General features: G+C 45.0%; 1 protein-coding gene across 2 annotated transcripts in view; it reads left to right on the top strand.

Annotated features, from left to right (window-relative positions):
* myom1a (myomesin 1a (skelemin)) overlaps positions 1-10,246 on the top strand; it is a 111,097-nt gene extending 100,851 nt beyond the window's left edge. For both annotated transcript variants that reach the window (XM_029726668.1, XM_029726669.1), the window contains 5 exons: positions 2,519-2,682; positions 7,581-7,617; positions 7,766-7,788; positions 7,898-7,953; positions 8,466-10,246. In XM_029726668.1, the coding sequence (XP_029582528.1) occupies positions 2,519-2,682; positions 7,581-7,617; positions 7,766-7,788; positions 7,898-7,953; positions 8,466-8,723 (538 nt within the window). In that variant the 3' untranslated portion in view covers positions 8,724-10,246. The remainder of the gene's footprint in view (positions 1-2,518; positions 2,683-7,580; positions 7,618-7,765; positions 7,789-7,897; positions 7,954-8,465) is intronic.
* Positions 10,247-19,023: the final 8,777 nt, after the last annotated feature.

The following is a 19,023-nucleotide window of genomic DNA, read 5'->3' on the forward strand; positions in this document are numbered from 1 at the left end:
CCACTACCTAGTGGCTCCATAGCTCCCTACTGTACTACCTAGTGTCTCCATAGCCCCCTACTCCACTACCTAGTGGCTCCCTACTCCACTACCTAGTGTCTCCATAGCCCCCTACTGTACTACCTAGTGGCTCCATAGCCCCCTACTGTACTACCTAGTGGCTCCATAGAACCCTACTGTACTACCTAGTGGCTCCATAGCTCCCTACTGTACTACCTAGTGGCTCCATAGAACCCTACTGTACTACCTAGTGGCTCCATAGCTCCCTACTCCACTACCTAGTGGCTCCATAGCTCCCTACTCCACTACCTAGTGGCTCCATAGCTCCCTACTGTACTACCTAGTGGCTCCATAGCTCCCTACTGTACTACCTAGTGTCTCCATAGCTCCCTACTGTACTACCTAGTGGCTCCATAGCTCCCTACTCCACTACCTAGTGGCTCCATAGCTCCCTACTGTACTACCTAGTGGCTTCATGTCTCTGTTCCAGTGGTACCTCCATATCTACCTTCCTCATCAAATCAGTTTATTTGTCATGTGCGCCGAATACAACAGGTGTAGACCTTTCAGGGAAATGCTGAATACAACAGGTGTAGGTAGACCTCACAGTGAAATGCTGAATACAACAGGTGTAGTAGACCTTACAGTGAAATGCTGAATACAACTGGTGTAGTAGACCTTACAGTGAAATGCTGAATACAACAGGTGTAGTAGACCTTACAGTGAAATGCTGAATACAACAGGTGTAGTAGACCTTACAGTGAAATGCTGAATACAACAGGTGTAGTAGACCTTACAGTGAAATGCTGAATACAACAGGTGTAGTAGACCTTACAGTGAAATGCTGAATACAACAGGTGTAGTAGACCTTACAGTGAAATGCTGAATACAACAGGTGTAGTAGACCTCACAGTGAAATGCTGAATACAACAGGTGTAGTAGACCTTACAGTGAAATGCTGAATACAACAGTTGTAGACCTTACAGTGAAATGCTTACTTACAGGCTCTAACCAACAGTGCAAAAAAGGTGTTAGTTGAACAATAGGTAAGTAAAGAAATAAAACAACAGTAAAAAGACAGGCTATATACAGTAGAGAGGCTATAAAAGTAGCGAGGCTACATACAGACACCGGTTAGTCAGGCTGATTGAGGTAGTATGTACATGTAGATATGGTTAAAGTGACTATGCATATATGATGAACAGAGAGTAGCAGTAGCGTAAAAGAGGGGTTGGCGGGTGGTGGGACACAATGCAGATAGCCCAGTTAGCCAATGTGCGGGAGCACTGGTTGGTCGGGCCATATGAGGTAGTATGTACATTAATGTATAGTTAAAGTGACTATGCATATATGATAAACAGAGAGTAGCAGCAGCGTAAAAATAGGGTTTGGGGGGGGCACACAATGCAAATAGTCCAGATAGCCATTTGATTACGTACCTGTTCAGGAGTCTTATGGCTTGGGGGTAAAAACTGAGAAGCCTTTTTGTCCTAGACTTGACACTCCGGTACCGCTTGCCATGCGGTAGTAGAGAGAACGGTCTATGACTGGGGTGGCTGGTCTCTTTGGCAATTTTTAGGGCCTTCCTCTGACACCGCCTGGTGTAGAGGTCCTGGATGGCAGGCAGCTTAGCCCCAGTGATGTACTGGGCCATACGCACTACCCTCTGTAGTGCCTTGTGGTCGGAGGCCGAGCAGTTGCCATACCAGGCGATGATGCAACCAGTCAGGATGCTCTCGATACTGCAGCTGTAGAACCTTTTGAGGATCTCAGGACCCATGCCAAATCGTTTTAGTCTCCTGAGGGGGAATAGGCTTTGTCGTGCCCTCTTCACGACTGTCTTGGTGTGTTTGGACCATTCTAGTTTGTTGTTGATGTGGACACCGAGGAACTTGAAGCTCTCAACCTGCTCCACTACAGCCCCGTCGATGAGAATAGGGGTGTGCTCTGTTCTCCTATTCCTGTAGTACACAATCATCTCCTTAGTCTTGGCTACATTGAGGGATAGGTTGTTATTCTGGCACCACACGGTCAGGTCTCTGACCTCCTCCATATAGGCTGTCTCATCTTTGTCTGTGATCAGGCCTACCACTGATGTGTCGTCTGCAAACTTAATGACGGTGTTGGAGTCGTGCCTGGCCATGCAGTCGTGGGTGAACAGGGAGTACAGGAGGGGACTGAGCACGCACCACTGGGGAGCTCCAGTGTTGAGGATCAGTGTTGCAGATGTGTTGCTATCTACCCTCATGTCTCTGTTCCAGTGATACCTCCATATCTACCTTCCTCATGTCTCTGTTCCAGTGAATCCTTCATGTCTACCTTCCTCATGTCTCTGTTTCAGTGATACCTCCATTTCTACCTTCCTCATGTCTCTGTTCCAGTGAATCCTCCATATCCATATCTACCTTCATGTCTCTGTTCCAGTGAATCCTCAATGTCTACAAATCTATGGATGTATAGAGTGCTCATGTTGACTCAGTGTGTGTATCTGTGTGTCTGTCTGTGTGTCTGTCTGCAGGGAAGCAAAGATCTCCCACTCTGACAGAGTCCAGTGTGGAGTGACCGGGGAGCAGCTGTGGCTGAAGGTGAATGAGCCCACAGAGAAAGATAAGGGCAAATACACAATAAATATCTGTGACGGCAAGGACGGGGTTAAGAGGTTCTGTGACCTGTCTGGACAAGGTGAGAAACCGACACACACACACACACACACACACACACACACACACACACACACACACACACACACACACACACACACACACAGAAACACCAACCCACCCACAGAAACACCCACCCACCGAAACACCCACCCACCCACCCACAGAAACACACACACACACACACACACACACACACACACACACACACACACACACACACACACACACACACACACACACAGAAATGCACGGAAACAAATTGATTGAGGAGTGAGGTTTCATCATCCCCAGTCTGCTGTGTCTGACCTGGCAACCTTTTCAAGTATCTAGTGCGGGCAACTTTAATGGTGGTGGGGGCCATAGGAACTCATCATGAGGGGCCGCAATGGCTCACGATTCTGTGTACCCACATCCATACCTTCATCCATACCCACATCTAAACCCACATCCGTATCCACATCATACCCACATCTAAACCCACATCCGTACCCACATCATACCCACATCTAAACCCACATCCGTACCCACATCTGTACCCACATCATACCCACATCTAAACCCACATCTAAACCCACACCTAAACCCACATCCAACCCACATCTGTACCCACATCATACCCACATCTAAACCCACATCTAAACCCACACCTAAACCCACATCTGTACCCACATCATACCCACATCCAACCCACATCCGTACCCACATCATACCCATATCTAAACCCACATCTAAACACACATCCATACCCACATCCGTACCCACATCATACCCACATCTAAACCCACACCTAAACCCACATCCAACCCACATCTGTACCCACATCTAAACCCACATCTGTACCCATATCTAAACCCACATCTGTACCCACATCCGTACCCACATCCGTACCCACATCCGTACCCACATCATACCCACATCTAAACCCACATCTAAACCCACATCCATACCCACATCCGTACCCACATCCATGCTTTCATCCAAACCTTCATCCATACCCACATCTAAACCCACATCTAATCCCACATCCGTACCCACATCTAAACCCACATCTAAACCCACATCCAAACCTTCATCCATACCCACATCTAAACCCACATCCATACCCACATCCATACCCACATCTGTACCCACATCTGTACCCACATCCGTGCCCACATCCGTACCCACATCCGTACCCACATCCGTACCCACATCTGTACCCACATCCATACCCACATCTAAACCCACATCTAAACCCACATCTAAACCCACATCTAAACCCACATCCATACCCACATCCATACCCACATCTAAACCCACATCTAAACCCACATCTAAACCCACATCTATACCCACATCTAAACCCACATCATACCCACATCTAAACCCACATCTAACCCACATCCATACCTTCATCCATACCCACATCATACCCACATCATACCCACATCTAAACCCACATCCAAACCCACATCTGTACCCACATCCGTACCCACATCCGTACCCACATCATACCCACATCTAAACCCACATCCATACCCACATCTAAACCCACATCCAAACCCACATCCATACCCACATCTAAACCCACATCTAAACCCACATCTAAACCCACATCCGTACCCACATCATACCCACATCTAAACCCACATCATACCCACATCTAAACACACATCTAAACCCACATCTAAACCCACATCTAAACCCACATCCAAACCCACATCTAAACCCACATCCAAACCCACATCTAAACCCACATCCATACCCACATCCATACCCACATCCGTACCCACATCCGTACCCACATCTAAACCCACATCTAAACCCACATCCATACCCACATCTAAACCCACATCTAAACCCACATCCAAACCCACATCCATACCTTCATCCATACCCACATCTAAACCCACATCCATACCCACATCTAAACCCACATCTAAACCCACATCTAAACCCACATCTAAACCCACATCCAAACACACATCCATACCTTCATCCAAACCCACATCATACCCACATCCATACCCACATATGCAGTCAAGTAAAATTTTGTTGGGTGGCCCCGCCAATTTAGCCAGCAAAACATTTTAGCGACCCCTCTCTTGACAGCGGAGAGAAAAAGTTAATTTAGAGGTAATTTCCTGCCATTCTACACATTTTACAGTGGGGGTGGAGAGAAGATTTAGCCTTAACGCTTTACAATAAGGTTCCATTTGTAAAGGGTTTTATAAAGGGTTTTATAAAGGGTTTGTAAAGGGTTTGTAAAGAGTTTTATAAAGGGTTTGTAATTACATTATTAACGGTTATTTAATCATTTGTAAATGTGTTATAAATCATTAATAAGTTGGTTATAACTAATCGGTCCACATAGTGTGCATGCTAGTCGGTGCTTTATTTTCAATGGTTGCACAGTTAAACAATAGTTATTTTCTCACTTTTGGTTGTGATGCATTGTTGCTCTGTCCCAGGAACAGAAATGGTTGGTTTTCAGACCAATGAAAAGGAAAGGGGGTCAACATTTATGATGCGTCTTGCCCCACGTTTTGAATCCCTGATGATGTATTGGTACACTTATTTATTCCAGGAATGAAGGCCTCGTCTGAAGAGCTCAAGCCATATTATTGGTGTGGTTCGCTGGTTTCATAGAAATCAAATGTATTTATAAGGCCCTTTTTACAACATCAGATGTCTCAAAGTGCTGTACAGAAACCCAGCCGAAAACAGCAAGCAATGCAGATGTAGAAGCACGGTGGGAACCTAGGAAGAAACCTAGAGAGGAACCAAGCTCCGAGGGGTGGCCAGTCCTCTTCTGGCTATGCCAGGTGGAAATTATAAGAGTACACGGCCATTTAAGGCCAGATTGTTCTTCAAGATGTTCAAATGTTCATAAATAACCAGCAGGGTCAAATAATAATCACAGTGGTTGTAGATGGTGCAACAGGTCAGTACCTCAGGAGTAAATGTCAGTTGGCCTTTCATAGCCGAGCATTCAGAGGTCGAGACAGCAGATGCAGTAGAGAAAGAGTGCCGAAAACAACAGGTCCGGGACAAGGTAGCATGTCCAGTGAACAGGTCAGGGTTCCCTAGCCGTAGGCAGAACAGTTGAAACTGGAGCACCAGTACGACCAGGTGGACTGGGGACAGCCAGGCCAGGTAGTCCTGAGGCATGATCTTAGGGCTCAGGTCCTCCGGGAGGGGAGCGAGAGAGGGAGAGAATTAGAAGGAACATACTTAAATTCACACAGGACACCAGATAAGACAGGAGAATTACTCCAGATATAACAGACTGACCCTAGCCCCCTGGCACATAGACTACTGCAGCATAGATACTGGAGGCTGAGACAGGAGGGGTTGGGGGACACTATGGCCCCGTCTGACAATAACCCTGGAAAGGGCCAACCAGGTAGGATATGACCCCACCCACTTAGCCAAAGCACAGCCCCCACACCACTAGAGGGATATCAACAGACCAGGCTGAGTATAGACCCCACACCACTAGAGGGATATCAACAGACCAGGCTAAGTATAGACCCCACACCACTAGAGGGATATCAACAGACCAGGCTGAGTATAGACCCCACACCACTAGAGGGATATCAACAGACCAGGCTGAGTATAGACCCCACACCACTAGAGGGATATCAACAGACCACCAACTGACTACCCTGAGACAAGGCTAAGTAATCAAATCAAAATCAAATCAAATTTTTTTATATAGCCCTTCGTATATCAGCTGAAATCTCAAAGTGCTGTACAGAAACCCAGCCTAAAACCCCAAACAGCAAGCAATGCATGTGAAAGAAGCACGGTGGCTAGGAAAAACTCCCTAGGAAAAACTCCCTAGAGAGGCCAAATCCTAGGAAGAAACCTAGAGAGGAACCAGGCTATGAGGGGTGGCCAGTCCTCTTCTGGCTGTGCCGGGTGGATATTATAACAGAACATGGTCAAGATGTTAAAATGTTCATAAATGACCAGCATGGTCAAATAATAATAATCATTGTAGTTGTCGAGGGTGCAACAAGCACGTCCGGTGAACAGGTCAGGGTTCCGTAGCCGCAGGCAGAACAGTTGAAACTGGAGCAGCAGCATGGCCAGGTGAACTGGGGACAGCAAGGAGTCATCATGCCAGGTAGTCCCGAGGCATGGTCCTAGGGCTCAGGTCCTCCGAGAGAAAGAAAGAAAGAGAGAAAGAGAGAATTAGAGAGAGCATATTTAAATTCACACAGGACACCGGATAAGACAAGAGAATACTCCAGATGTAACAGACTGACCCTAGCCCCCCGGCACATAAACTACTGCAGCATAAATACTGGAGGCTGAGACAGGAGGGATCAGAAGACACTGTGGCCCCAGTACAGCCCACGAAGATCTCCTCCACCGCATGAGCCAGACGGGGTGCAAAACCGGACAGGAAGATCACGTCTGACTCAACCCACTCAAGTGACGCACCCCTCCTAGGGACAGCATGGAAGAGTACTAGGAAGCCAGTGACTCAGCCCCTGTAATAGGGTCAGAGGCAGAGACTCCCAGTGGAGAGAGGGGAACCGGACAGGCAGAGACGGCAAGGGCGGTTCGTTGCTCCAGTGCCTTGCCGTTCACCTTCACAACACTGGGTCAGACTACACTCAATCATAGGACCTACTGAAGAGATGGATCTTCAGTAAAGACTTAAAAGTAAAAACCAAAAAAGTTTGGCAGGTAGCCAAGTAGCAACAAACAGCACAGAGACAAGTCCGGAAGTTGTAATCAACCCCAGGAGTAATGAATCCAGCAGACTCCTGTAAACAGACTGCTCTGAATGCCATTGTTTCAGCCCAGGATATGATAACTGTCTCCCAAGCTGACATTAGCTTGCTGTTTCTTTCATCTGAAGGCTGAATGCTGGGTTTAGGGCTGTTTAGCAGCTGGTCACTAATGAGTTGTTTGTCATTGCAGCCTGGGAGGAAGCCTTCGTAGAGTTCCAGAGGCTGAAGTAAGTTCACCAACTCTACACCAGACTTTTAGCTCTCTCATTATGAAGTGTGGAACTCTTGTTCTGCCAGACAGATGGACACAGTGGATGTTGTTATTCCTGACCCTCTGTCTGTCTGTCTGTCTGTCTGTCTGTCTGTCTTCCTCAGGGCTGCTGCCATTGCAGAGAGAAGTGAGTGGTTATTTATATTCTCCAATATTCTGAAACATTTTCTCTCTTCCTGCTCTGAATGGCACACTGTGTGCCCTTGCGTGTTAACATTGATCATCCTGTATTGCAGACCGTGCCCGCGTTGTGGGAGGGCTGCCAGATGTGGTCACTATCCAGGAGGGCAAGGTAACTAGGATCTCTCTCCCCCTCTCTCAATTCAAAGGGCTTTATTGGCATGGGAAACATGTGTTTACATTTCCAAAGCAAGTCTCTCTCTAGCGCTCTCACTTCCCACATCTCTCTCCCTCTGTCTCTCACGCTCACTATCTCTCTCTGTCTCTCACGCTCACTATCTCTCTCTGTCTTTCACGCTCGCTCTCACATCCCACATCTCTCTCTCCCTCTGTGTCTCACGCTCACTATCTCTCTCTGTCTCTCACGCTCACTATCTCTCTCTGTCGCTCACTCTCACTTCCCACATCTCTCTCTCCCTCTTTCTCTCACGCTCACTATCTCTCTTTGTCTCTCACGCTCACTATCTCTCTCTGTCTCTCACGCTCACTATCTCTCTCTGTCTCTCACGCTCGCTCTCACTTCCCACATCTCTCCTCTCCCTCCGTGTCTGTATGTGAATACGCATGTTTGTTAGGGAACAGTGTATAATACTGTGCTGACATCATGCCTCCCCACTTCTCCAGTCTCTGAACCTGACAGGCAACGTGTGGGGTGACCCTGCACCCGAGGTCACCTGGATGAAGAACGACAGAGAGCTCGTGTCTGACGAACGCTACGCCCTCAAGTTTGAACACGGCAAGTTCGCCAGCATCACCATCGCGGCGGTAACCACGACCGACTCAGGGAAGTACGCACTCCTGGTGAAGAACAAGTATGGAACCGAGGCCGGAGAGTTCACTGTGTCCGTCTACATCCCAGAGGAAGAGAAGAAGAAAGAGTAGATGGGGATGAAGGGATGGAGTTGGAATGGGAGGAATAGTTATAATAGGCTGAAGGATGACAGGGCGATCTCCAAAGCTCTTTACCCCAGTGCATGATGGTAAACAGAGAACAGGAGATAAAGATTTGTTGCGGAGAGGTCTTGGTGTGTATTCTTCTGCTGTCATGTTGAAACCAGAAGCTCTCAGTGCACCATGTCTATACTGATGTGTTGAATCTAAATGATGAACCTGGAAAGAATCATGGATTTCTCTCCATCTGTCTCTGTCAGCACTGGGATAAACAGCTGGGATAAACACTGGGATAAACACTGGGATAAACAGCTGGGAGTTTCACCCTTCAGAAGGATCATAGTGATATTCTCTGCTGTTGTTGTTGCTTGGTTTGTCGTCTGTTTGTATATGTCAGGATATTTGTTGTGTCCAACCAGGAGATGGTTGACTTGTCTGTCTGCTGCTTTCAGCTGTTACTCTCTTACCTGCTGTTACTACGACATTACTGTAGGTTCCACTTTAGAAATACATTGGACAAAAATGTGAACTCTGACTGGAACTTTCCGACATGTAGAAGTGTCAGACAACCACAACATATTACAGCCGAGGTCAGAGGTTAGAGGAGGCTGGATTGTTAAGGAAGCAGAGGAAGTAAAGGCCCAGCAGGCAGTCTGTGTAGGAATCTCAGATGGCACCCTATTCCCCATGGGCCCTGGTCAAAAGTAGTGCGCTGTATAGGGAATGGGGAGCCATTGGGACGCCTTCTCATTGTGTCTCTGTATAGTCCTGTATCTCTAGTGTGTTTATGTGAGCCGAGCGTGAAACTGGTTCTGTCTGTCTGGCACACTGCATCAGGCCTGGATACACACAATGACACACAGCATCAGGCCTGGATACATAGCACACAATGGTACCCACATGCACACACACACAAAAAAAACTTACTTCTGGAGGCCAGTTTGTCCATAGAATCAGATTTGTATAGGCTGACATGACACTATACAATATACATTGTGTTCTGACATGACACTGAAGAAAGGAAGGTGAAGTAGGAAGCTAAAGAAGGTAACAGAATGATGTCAAAGATCGTTGTGAGAGCTACCTTATGAAATGGGTTTTGTGTTCATTGAAAATAATAACCTCCTGTCCTCCTCATGACCCTTGTCCCTGTGTTAATAAAGGATCTTACTCACTGTCTCTCCGCCTCATGACCCTTGTCCCTGTCTCTCCTCCTCATGACCCTTGTCCCTGTGTTAATAAAGGATCTTACTGTCTCTCCGCCTCATGACCCTTGTCCCTGTGTTAATAAAGGATCTTACTCACTGTCTCTCCGCCTCATGACCCTTGTCCCTGTCTCTCCTCCTTATGACCCTTGTCCCTGTGTCAATAAAGGATCTCACTGTCTCTCCGCCTCATGACCCTTGTCCCTGTCTCTCCTCCTCATGACCCTTGTCCCTGTGTTAATAAAGGATCTCCCTGTCTCTCCGCCTCATGACCCTTGTCCCTGTGTTAATAAAGGATCTTACTCACTGTCTCTTCTCCTCATCTTCATACAATAGTAGATGGATGTTAGTATTGATTCTATCGACTACCGTAGCCAAGTCCACTCAGGACAGAACTGTCTGTTTGTCTAGCATAATAAGCAGGATGTTTTCATGTTATGAATGTGAGGCAACGGAGAGCGACTGACCCTGCTCATTGAAGCCACGAAGTTCAAGGCCAACCGCGGCACTACTGGAACTGTTTACAGGAAATAGGATCCCCGATCATAGTGAATGGAAAAACAGCAATCTTCATGGTCAGTCTTCGTGTAAATAAAAAACAAAATGTCTCGAAGACAATCTTGGTACCAATAAGACACCAGGGACCTCATAAAAATGTTCTTAGATTTATACTTGAACTTAGTCGTTAGATCATTTCTGATGTTGTGCTTACATTCGATTCATAAAAGATACTGAGCATAAAAAAACCTACGAAGCACCTGTGATCTATAAATCTAAAATGAACTTTAAATGGATGGCACCTGCCCTTCAGCAGTCTGATGGTGCGCTCCACAACCGACCTTGTTCTGCCCTGCATCAAATTGCACCGCATTTCCTCTGCTGTTCGGGCATAGGGAGTTTTCAGTGGATAGGCCCGGTCACCTAATGGGGTAATTGTGTTACATTATTTTGCACAGTTAATAGGCTATTATACACTGGAAGAAAATAACTCACAGAGAAGCCACCGCCTCCACGCTCACCAGCTTCTAGACGCAGGCCTACTCTGCTGTGGCGCAGAATGAATGAGTCGTGCGTAGACCCTGGCCACTTACAGCATACGTTGAGTAGTTGCATACGGGCATCGCAGATGATCTGAACATTCAATGAATGGAAATTCTTCCTGTTAACATATACATGTTCATCTACAGACGGTGAGCGTAAGGCAATATGCGTGCAGTCAACTGCACCTATGACCCCTGGGAAATTAAATGAGCGGACAAACTCGGGCTTTGATGCGCGCCTGTTCGTGGGCTGTAAATGGGAAACTAATGTATCTCGTGGACAACACGCGTAGAATCGCCTCGATCACTTGTGGCAGGATGCTTCTGAATGACGGCTGTGATATACCCGACCTGTCACTCATTTGCCTCTGGAATGTCCCAGTAGCGAGGAATCCCAGCGTGAACAGCACTTGGACAGATACGGGTATGGCATGATCACAGCGTGTCTTCCTTTCCAGATTAGGGGCTAAATCCGCTCCAAATCTAACAGAACATTTATTGGGAGAGGATAGCGATTTATAAGCCATGGATAATCATGGATACAAGTAATTCCGGATTCATGGATACAAGTAATACAAGTAATTCCGGTCTCTGAAAACTCTCTCCTTTCTAAAAGCAGGTTTCAATGTCTTCCAATAAGAACAGCCATGGTTACTTATTCTAATTTAACTATTAATAGAACATCACATCCTGTTATTAATTCAAAACACCTTGCGTCTGGAAATGAATTCCTCACACCTTTAATTGATAATTTCTAACAAATTGTTCATAAAGCTAATGCAAAGTTCACCACTGGCTTGGATGCATATGCGTCCCAAACTTCAAAACCACTACATAACCAGCAGGAAAATCCCTTACATCAAGTCTAGACTTTGCATAGAGATAAAATAATTTCCACGTCAAAGTAAGGTTTTATAAATACCTACTTATGTGATTTTCTGCGTAAATCATACTTAAGATAAATTGATCATAAGTCCGTTTTATAAATGAGGCCCCAGATGTACTGTATGTCCTTCAACCAATTATTTGAAAATCGCACAAAGAAGTATACATTTGTTGCTAATGGCAGCCTGCAGTACCCTGGTCGGCCTTCAACTTGAGTCACTCAATGAGAGGTGGCAGCACTGAGCTAGCCTGCAACATCACTTCATGGAGTAGCTCAAACGGGCATGCTATGTCTCCATGAGACGCCATCTTAAAGATAGAGTCTGGGATCTTAAAACTTCTTAGGGATAGGGGGCAGTATTCGGAAGTTTGGATGACTGAGGTGCCCAAAGTAAACTGCCTGTTACTCAGTCCCAGAAGCTAGGATATGCATATAATTGGTAGTATTGGATAGAAAACACTCTAAAGTTTCTAAAACTGTTAGAATAATGTCTGTGAGTATAACAAAACTGATATGGCAGGCAAAAACTCGAGGAGAATCCATCCGGAAAATAGTTTTTTTGAGTTCACCACTCATTGAAATGGCTGTCTATGGGAAAATCAATGGAATACCTCCCAGATTGCAGTTCCTAGGGCTTCCAGTAGATGTCAACAGTCTTTAGAAAGAGTTTCAGGCTTGTTTTTTGAAAGATGAGCTAGAATTTGTAGGTTTTCTAGGTGGCTCCCATTTTGGCTGTAGTGTTGTGGCCCGCGTGGATGAGGGCGCACACTTCGTTATTTATCTCCGGTAAGGAACATACTATTCTCTGTCTTAAATTTTATCTTTTATTTACATATTAGGGTACCTGAGGATTGATTAGAAACGTTGTTTGACTTGTTTGGATGAACTTTATTTGTAACTTTTGGGATTCATTTGAATGCATTTTGAAGGAGGGAAACCGGTGGATTACTGAATCAAGCACGCCAACTAAACTGACTTTTTTGGGATATAAACAAGGACTTTATCGAACAAAACGACAATTTCTTATGTAGCTGGGACCTGGAACGATGTAAGACACTTGTATTATCATGAATGTTTAATATTACGAATTTTGTATTTTGAACGTCGCGCTCTGCAATTTCACCGGATGTTGTCAAGGTGGGTCGCTAGCGGCACACCTAGCCCAAAGAGGATTTTTAGCACAACAAATTCATATATATGGTACTAATTGGATTCGTAACATATCATATGAATTGCACAACAACAACAAAATACATCAAATCAAATGTTATTGGTCACATACACATGGTTAGCAGATGTTATTGCGAGTGTAGCGAAATGCTTCTAAACTACACTATATGAAATGGATGACATAGTACACAAAAAGCGGGGGCTCGTTTTGGCTTGTGAGCACCACTTTCAAAACTACTGGCTGAAATTGTACAAAAGTTCTGGAGTATCACTTTAACAGACTTCATTTGGCTTCCCTGTGGCTCAGTTGGTAGAGCATGGTGTGTGCAACACCAGGGTTGTGGGTTTGATTCCCATGGGGGGCCAGTACAAATGTAAAAAAATTAAATAAAAAATGCATGAAATGAAATGTATGCATTCACTACTGTAAGTCGCTCTGAATAAGAGTGTCTGCTAAATGACTAAAATGTAAATGTTGAATGCGCTGTTGAGACTTCACATAGAAATGAATGGGTGGAGAGGATGTCTGATGGTTCCCAGTTTTCAAAGGCAGTGGATAGATCTAGGAGGATGAGAACAGAGGAGAGAGAGTCAGCTTTGGCAGTGCAGAGCGCCTCTGTGACTCAGAGAAGAACAGTCTCTTTTATTGACTTTGGGGTGGTTATGTTTTTTTTTCTTCTGTTTTCAGTTTTTTTGTATTATTTCTTGTTTGTTTCACAAAACATATTTTACATCTTAAAATTGGTAGGCATTTTGTGTAAATCAAATGATACAAACCCCCCAAAAATCCATTTTAATTCCAGGTTGTAAGGCAACAAAATAGGAAAAATGCCAAGGGGGTGAATACTTTCGCAAGCCATTGTAAATGCTTCACATTGTTCAAGTAACAGACACATCTCAACATCAACTGTTCAGAGAATACGGCGTGAATCAGGCCTTCGTGGTCGAATTGCTGCAAAGAAACCACTCTTAAAGGACACCAATAAAAAGAAGAGACTTGCTTGGGCCAAGAAACATGAGCAATTGTCATTAGACCGGGGGAAATGTTTCCAAATTTGAGATTTTTGGTTCCAACCGCCGTGTCTTTGTGTGACACGGTGTGGGTGAACAGATGATCTCCTCATGTGTATTTCCCACCGTAAGGCATGGAGGAGGAGGTGTTATGGTGCTTTGCTGGTGACACTGTCTGTGATGTATTTAGAATTCAAGGCACACTTTACCAGCATGGCTACCACGGCATTCAGCAGCGACACGCCATCCCATCAGGTTTGGGCTTAGTGGGACTATTATTTGTTTTCAACAGGACAATGACCCAACACACCTCCAGGCTGTGTAAGGGCTATTTGAACAAGGAGGAGAGTGATGAAGTGCTGCATCAGATGACCTGGCCTCCACAATCCCCCGACCTCAACCAAATTGAGATGGTTTGGGATGAGTCGAACCGCAGAGTGAAGGAAAAGCAGCTAACAAGTGCTAAGCATATGTGGGAACTCCTTCAAGACTGTTGGAAAAGCATTCCAGGTGTAGCTGGTTGAGAGAATGCCAAGAGTGTGCAAAGCTGTCATCAAGGCAAAGGGTGGCTATTTGAAGAATCTCAAATATAAAATATGTTTGATTTGTTTAACACTTTTTTGGTCACTACAAGATTATTTCATAGTTTTGATGTCTTCAATATTATTCTAATCTTTAAGCTGTACGTATCGGCCTCACGGTCTTCATCAGAGCTTTTGTGATGTAAAAAAAATGAGCACCCTATGTAGACCTAGCCCCACCCACATCCGTTCCACGCATCGAAAGGGGTTGGAGGCGAAGGAAAAACAAATAAGTGCTACCAAACATAACAATATGCATTTCATAAATATTCAAATAAAGTGTGTACATAAGACGTATTAAACACGTCTGTAAAACTACAATGAGGACATGGACCTACCGAGTAAGTTTTCATAAATCATTGGGTGCAGCGTGAGAAAAACATCAGAGTAATCTGAAATAGGGGCATAATTCATGTTCAAATTTACAACATAACATACATAACATACATAGGCATTTCATCATTAAGTCCTTTAGGAAATAATGTCTGGAGGGTGAAATTCCCAAAACATTCTCTTTTACTCAGAGTATTATTAATATCACCTCCCCTGTCTGATATCTTAACTTTCTCTATGTCACAAAATCTAAAGGTAGAAATGTCATGTTTTAGGTCATTAAAATGTACTGCGACTGGATAATCCCTGTCGTTTCTCCTGATTGAACTTTTATGTTCACTGATTCTCTGTTTTAGAGAACGAGAGGTTTTACCTACATAGCAGAGCCCACATGGACATGTAATAATGTAAATAACATGGGTGGTGGAACACGTAATGATATCATTCATTTGGAACCGTTTTCCTGTATGTGGGGGTGGCAGAAATATTCACACTTCATCATATTGTTGCACTGTGCGCATCCTCTGCGTTTATAGCTTCCATTCGGTAGAGGGTGTAAAAGAGCCTGGCTGATTTTCTTTCGTGGCTGGCAGTTGGCATGAACCAATTTATCGCGTAAATTGCGACCTCTCCTATACACAATAAGTGGTGATTTTTAATTCATCTGGCAAAGCTGGGTCCGATGATAAAATATGCCAGTGTTTCTTGATCGCATCTCCCACTTTTCGCGAGTTCAAAGTATATGTGGTGGTGAACATTACGGACTGTTCTTTAGCTTTAGCGGGGTTTTTTTGTAGCAGTTAATCTCGTGTTTTTCCCAATGCCAAATGAAGAGCTTCATCCACACATTGTGGCGAATAGCCTCTTCTTAGAAACCTAATGCGAATCTCCGCTGATTTTTCTAGATAATCCTCTGTGGAGTCGCATATACGGCGCAGTCTGAAAAACTGGCTTCTAGGAAGTCCTCTTTTTAATGGCTCGGGTGGAAGTTGTCCCCCTGTAATAGAGTATTTCTGTCCGTTTCTTTTCTATACAGAGTTGTAAACAGGGTTCCATTTGATATCTCAATCCACATATCGAGGTAATGAACACGTTGAGTGTCACATTCAATAGTGAATTTGAGATTGGGGTCAATGTCATTGAGTAGTGCCATAAAGTCTGACAGATCTTTTTCCGTTCTTTCCCATATGCAAAAAATGTCCTCGATATATCAATACCACTTCAGGACTTTAGTCAAAAATGGATTATCGTTTTCATGATTAACAAAACGTTCTTCAAAAAGACCCACATAAAGGTTAGCATAGCTCGGAGCGAATGTGGAGCCCATTGATGTTCCATTCGTTTGGAGGTAATATTCATCATCAAACCTAAAATAGTTAAACGTCAAAACATATTCAGCTCTAGAATGAAGTTTGTTGGTGGACATTAGTATCTCTGTCTCCCAAATAGTGAGTTAGGGCGTATACATCAATGTTGTTGTCTGAGGCTGTCCAGAACATCCCAGTCCACGTGATCGAAGCAATCCTGAAGCGTGGAATCTGATTGGTCAGACCAGTGTTGGACAGACCTGAGCACAGACGTTTCCTGTTTTAGTTTCTGTCTATAGGCTGGGAGCAACAAAATGAAGTCATGGTCAGATTTGCCGATTGCAAGGTGGGGGAAGGCTTTGTATGCATCGCGGAAGTTAGAGTAGCAATGATTCAGAATGCTAGCAGCCCGTGTTGCACATTCGATATGCTGATAGAATTTAGGAGGTCTCATTCTCAGGTTAGCTTTGTTAAAATCCCCGGCTACAATAAATGCAGCCTCAGGATGTATGGTTTCCAGTTTACATAGAGTCCAGTGAAGTTCTTTCAGGGCCGACGAGGTGTCTGCTTGGGGGGGTATACACGGCTGTGATTATATTCGAAGAGAATTTTCTTGGAAGATAATGCGGACGGCAAAGGACTTAAGTTCCTGTATGTTGTTGTGATACACCATGAGTCGTTAACCATAAGGCATACACCACTTCTTCTTACCAGAGAGATCTTTGATTCTATCGGCTCGATGCATGAAGAAACCGGGTGGCTTTACCGACTCTGACAACATATTCCAAGTGAGCCATGTTTCCATGAAACAGAGTATGTTATAATCTCTGATGTCTCTCTGGAAAATATGATGTCTCTCTGTAAAATAAATTGAACACCCTTGGGCGACTCATTCGTTTGTGTTTCCGGTCACAACTTGCAGACTTGTTTACGTGCTGCTGTGCGTTTTGTTGCCGATCTTACTTTGTTACCTGACTACCTCACGGTTTTTACTTTTCATTACCGTATATTTTTTGTTTTTCCCTCACTCAACTTTTTCACCCCGGAGGTTTTATCTGGACATGGTTCGTCAGGACTTCAAACAGCCGAAGCTAAGTAACATTAACATGATGCCTTCTAATTGCAGTCGTTGTACTTATAATATACAGGAGAACGATCGCTTTACGGCAAGGATAGCTGTGCTGCAAGCCCAGCTTCAGACGCAATCGTTAGGCAAGGGTAATTTCAGTGTAGGAAAGGATGAAACAGCGTCTGTGCCACCAGTAAGTACAGATAGTAACGTTAGTATAAACCCCCTCGCACGGTCCCCGCAGCCGGACAACTTTCTCATGGCTTCTGGAGGGAAATACTGTAGGAATGCTCAACCGGTGTCGCTTATTCAGCCGACAGAAACTTTCAACCGGTTCTCCCCATTAAGCGAGTCGGAGTCGGAGGCCGAAACTTCTCTGGTCTCTACTCCTCCTGTTATGGGGTCTGAGACACCGAAGCCTCTCACCATTAGCTCTGACAAATTGAAAACCCTAGTCATTGGCGACTCCATTACCCGCAGTATTAGACTTAAAACGAATCATCCAGCGATCATACACTGTTTACCAGGGGGCAGGGCTACCGACGTTAAGGCTAATCTGAAGACGGTGCTGGCTAAAGCTAAAACTGGCGAGTGTAGAGAGTATAGAGATATTGTTATCCACGTCGGCACCAACGATGTTAGGATGAAACAGTCAGAGGTCACCAAGCGCAACATAGCTTCAGCGTGTAAATCAGCTAGAAAGATGTGTCGGCATCGATTAATTGTCTCTGGCCCCCTCCCAGTTAGGGGGAGTGATGAGCTCTACAGCAGAGAGTCTCTGGCCTCCTCCCAGTTAAGGGGAGTGATGAGCTCTACAGCAGAGTCTCTGGCCCCCTCCCAGTTAGGGGGAGTGATGAGCTCTACAGCAGAGTCTCACAACTCAATCGCTGGTTGAAAACTGTGTTCTGCCCCTCCCAAAAGATAGAATTTGTAGATAATTGGCCCTCTTTCTGGGACTCACCCACAAACAGGACCAAGCCTGGCCTGTTGAGGAGTGACGGACTCCATCCTAGCTGGAGGGGTGCTCTCATCTTATCTACGGACATAGACAGGGCTCTAACTCCTCTAGCTCCACAATGAAATAGGGTGCAGGCCAGGCAGCAGGCTGTTAGCCAGCCTGTCAGCTTAGTGGAGTCTGCCACTAGCACAGTCAGTGTAGTCAGCTCAGCTTTCCCCATTGAGACCGTGTCTGTGCCTCGATCTAGGTTGGGCAAAATTAAAGATGGCGGTGTTCGCTTTAGCAATCTCACTAGTATAAAGACCTCCTCCATTCCTGCCATTATTGAAAGAGATTGTGATACCTCACATCTCAAAATTGGGTTACTTAATGTTAGATCCCTCACTTCCAAGGCAGTTATAGTCAATGAACTAATCACTGATCATAATCTTGATGTGATTGGCCTGACTGAAACATGGCTTAAGCCTGATGAATTTACTGTGTTAAATGAGGCCTCACCCCCTGGTTACACTAGTGACCATACCCACCCGTGCATCCGGCAAAGGCGGAGGTGTTGCTAACATTTATGATAGCAAATTTAAATTTACACCAAAAAAAACAATGACGTTTTCGTCTTTTGAGCTTCTAGTCATGAAATCTATGCAGCCTACTCAATCACTTTTTATTGCTACTGTTTACAGGCCTCCTGGGCCATATGCAGTGTTCCTCACTGAGTTCCCTGAATTCCTATC

The sequence above is a fragment of the Salmo trutta genome, chromosome 31, assembly GCF_901001165.1.
Source record: "Salmo trutta chromosome 31, fSalTru1.1, whole genome shotgun sequence".
NCBI classification, from domain to species: Eukaryota; Metazoa; Chordata; class Actinopteri; order Salmoniformes; family Salmonidae; genus Salmo; species Salmo trutta.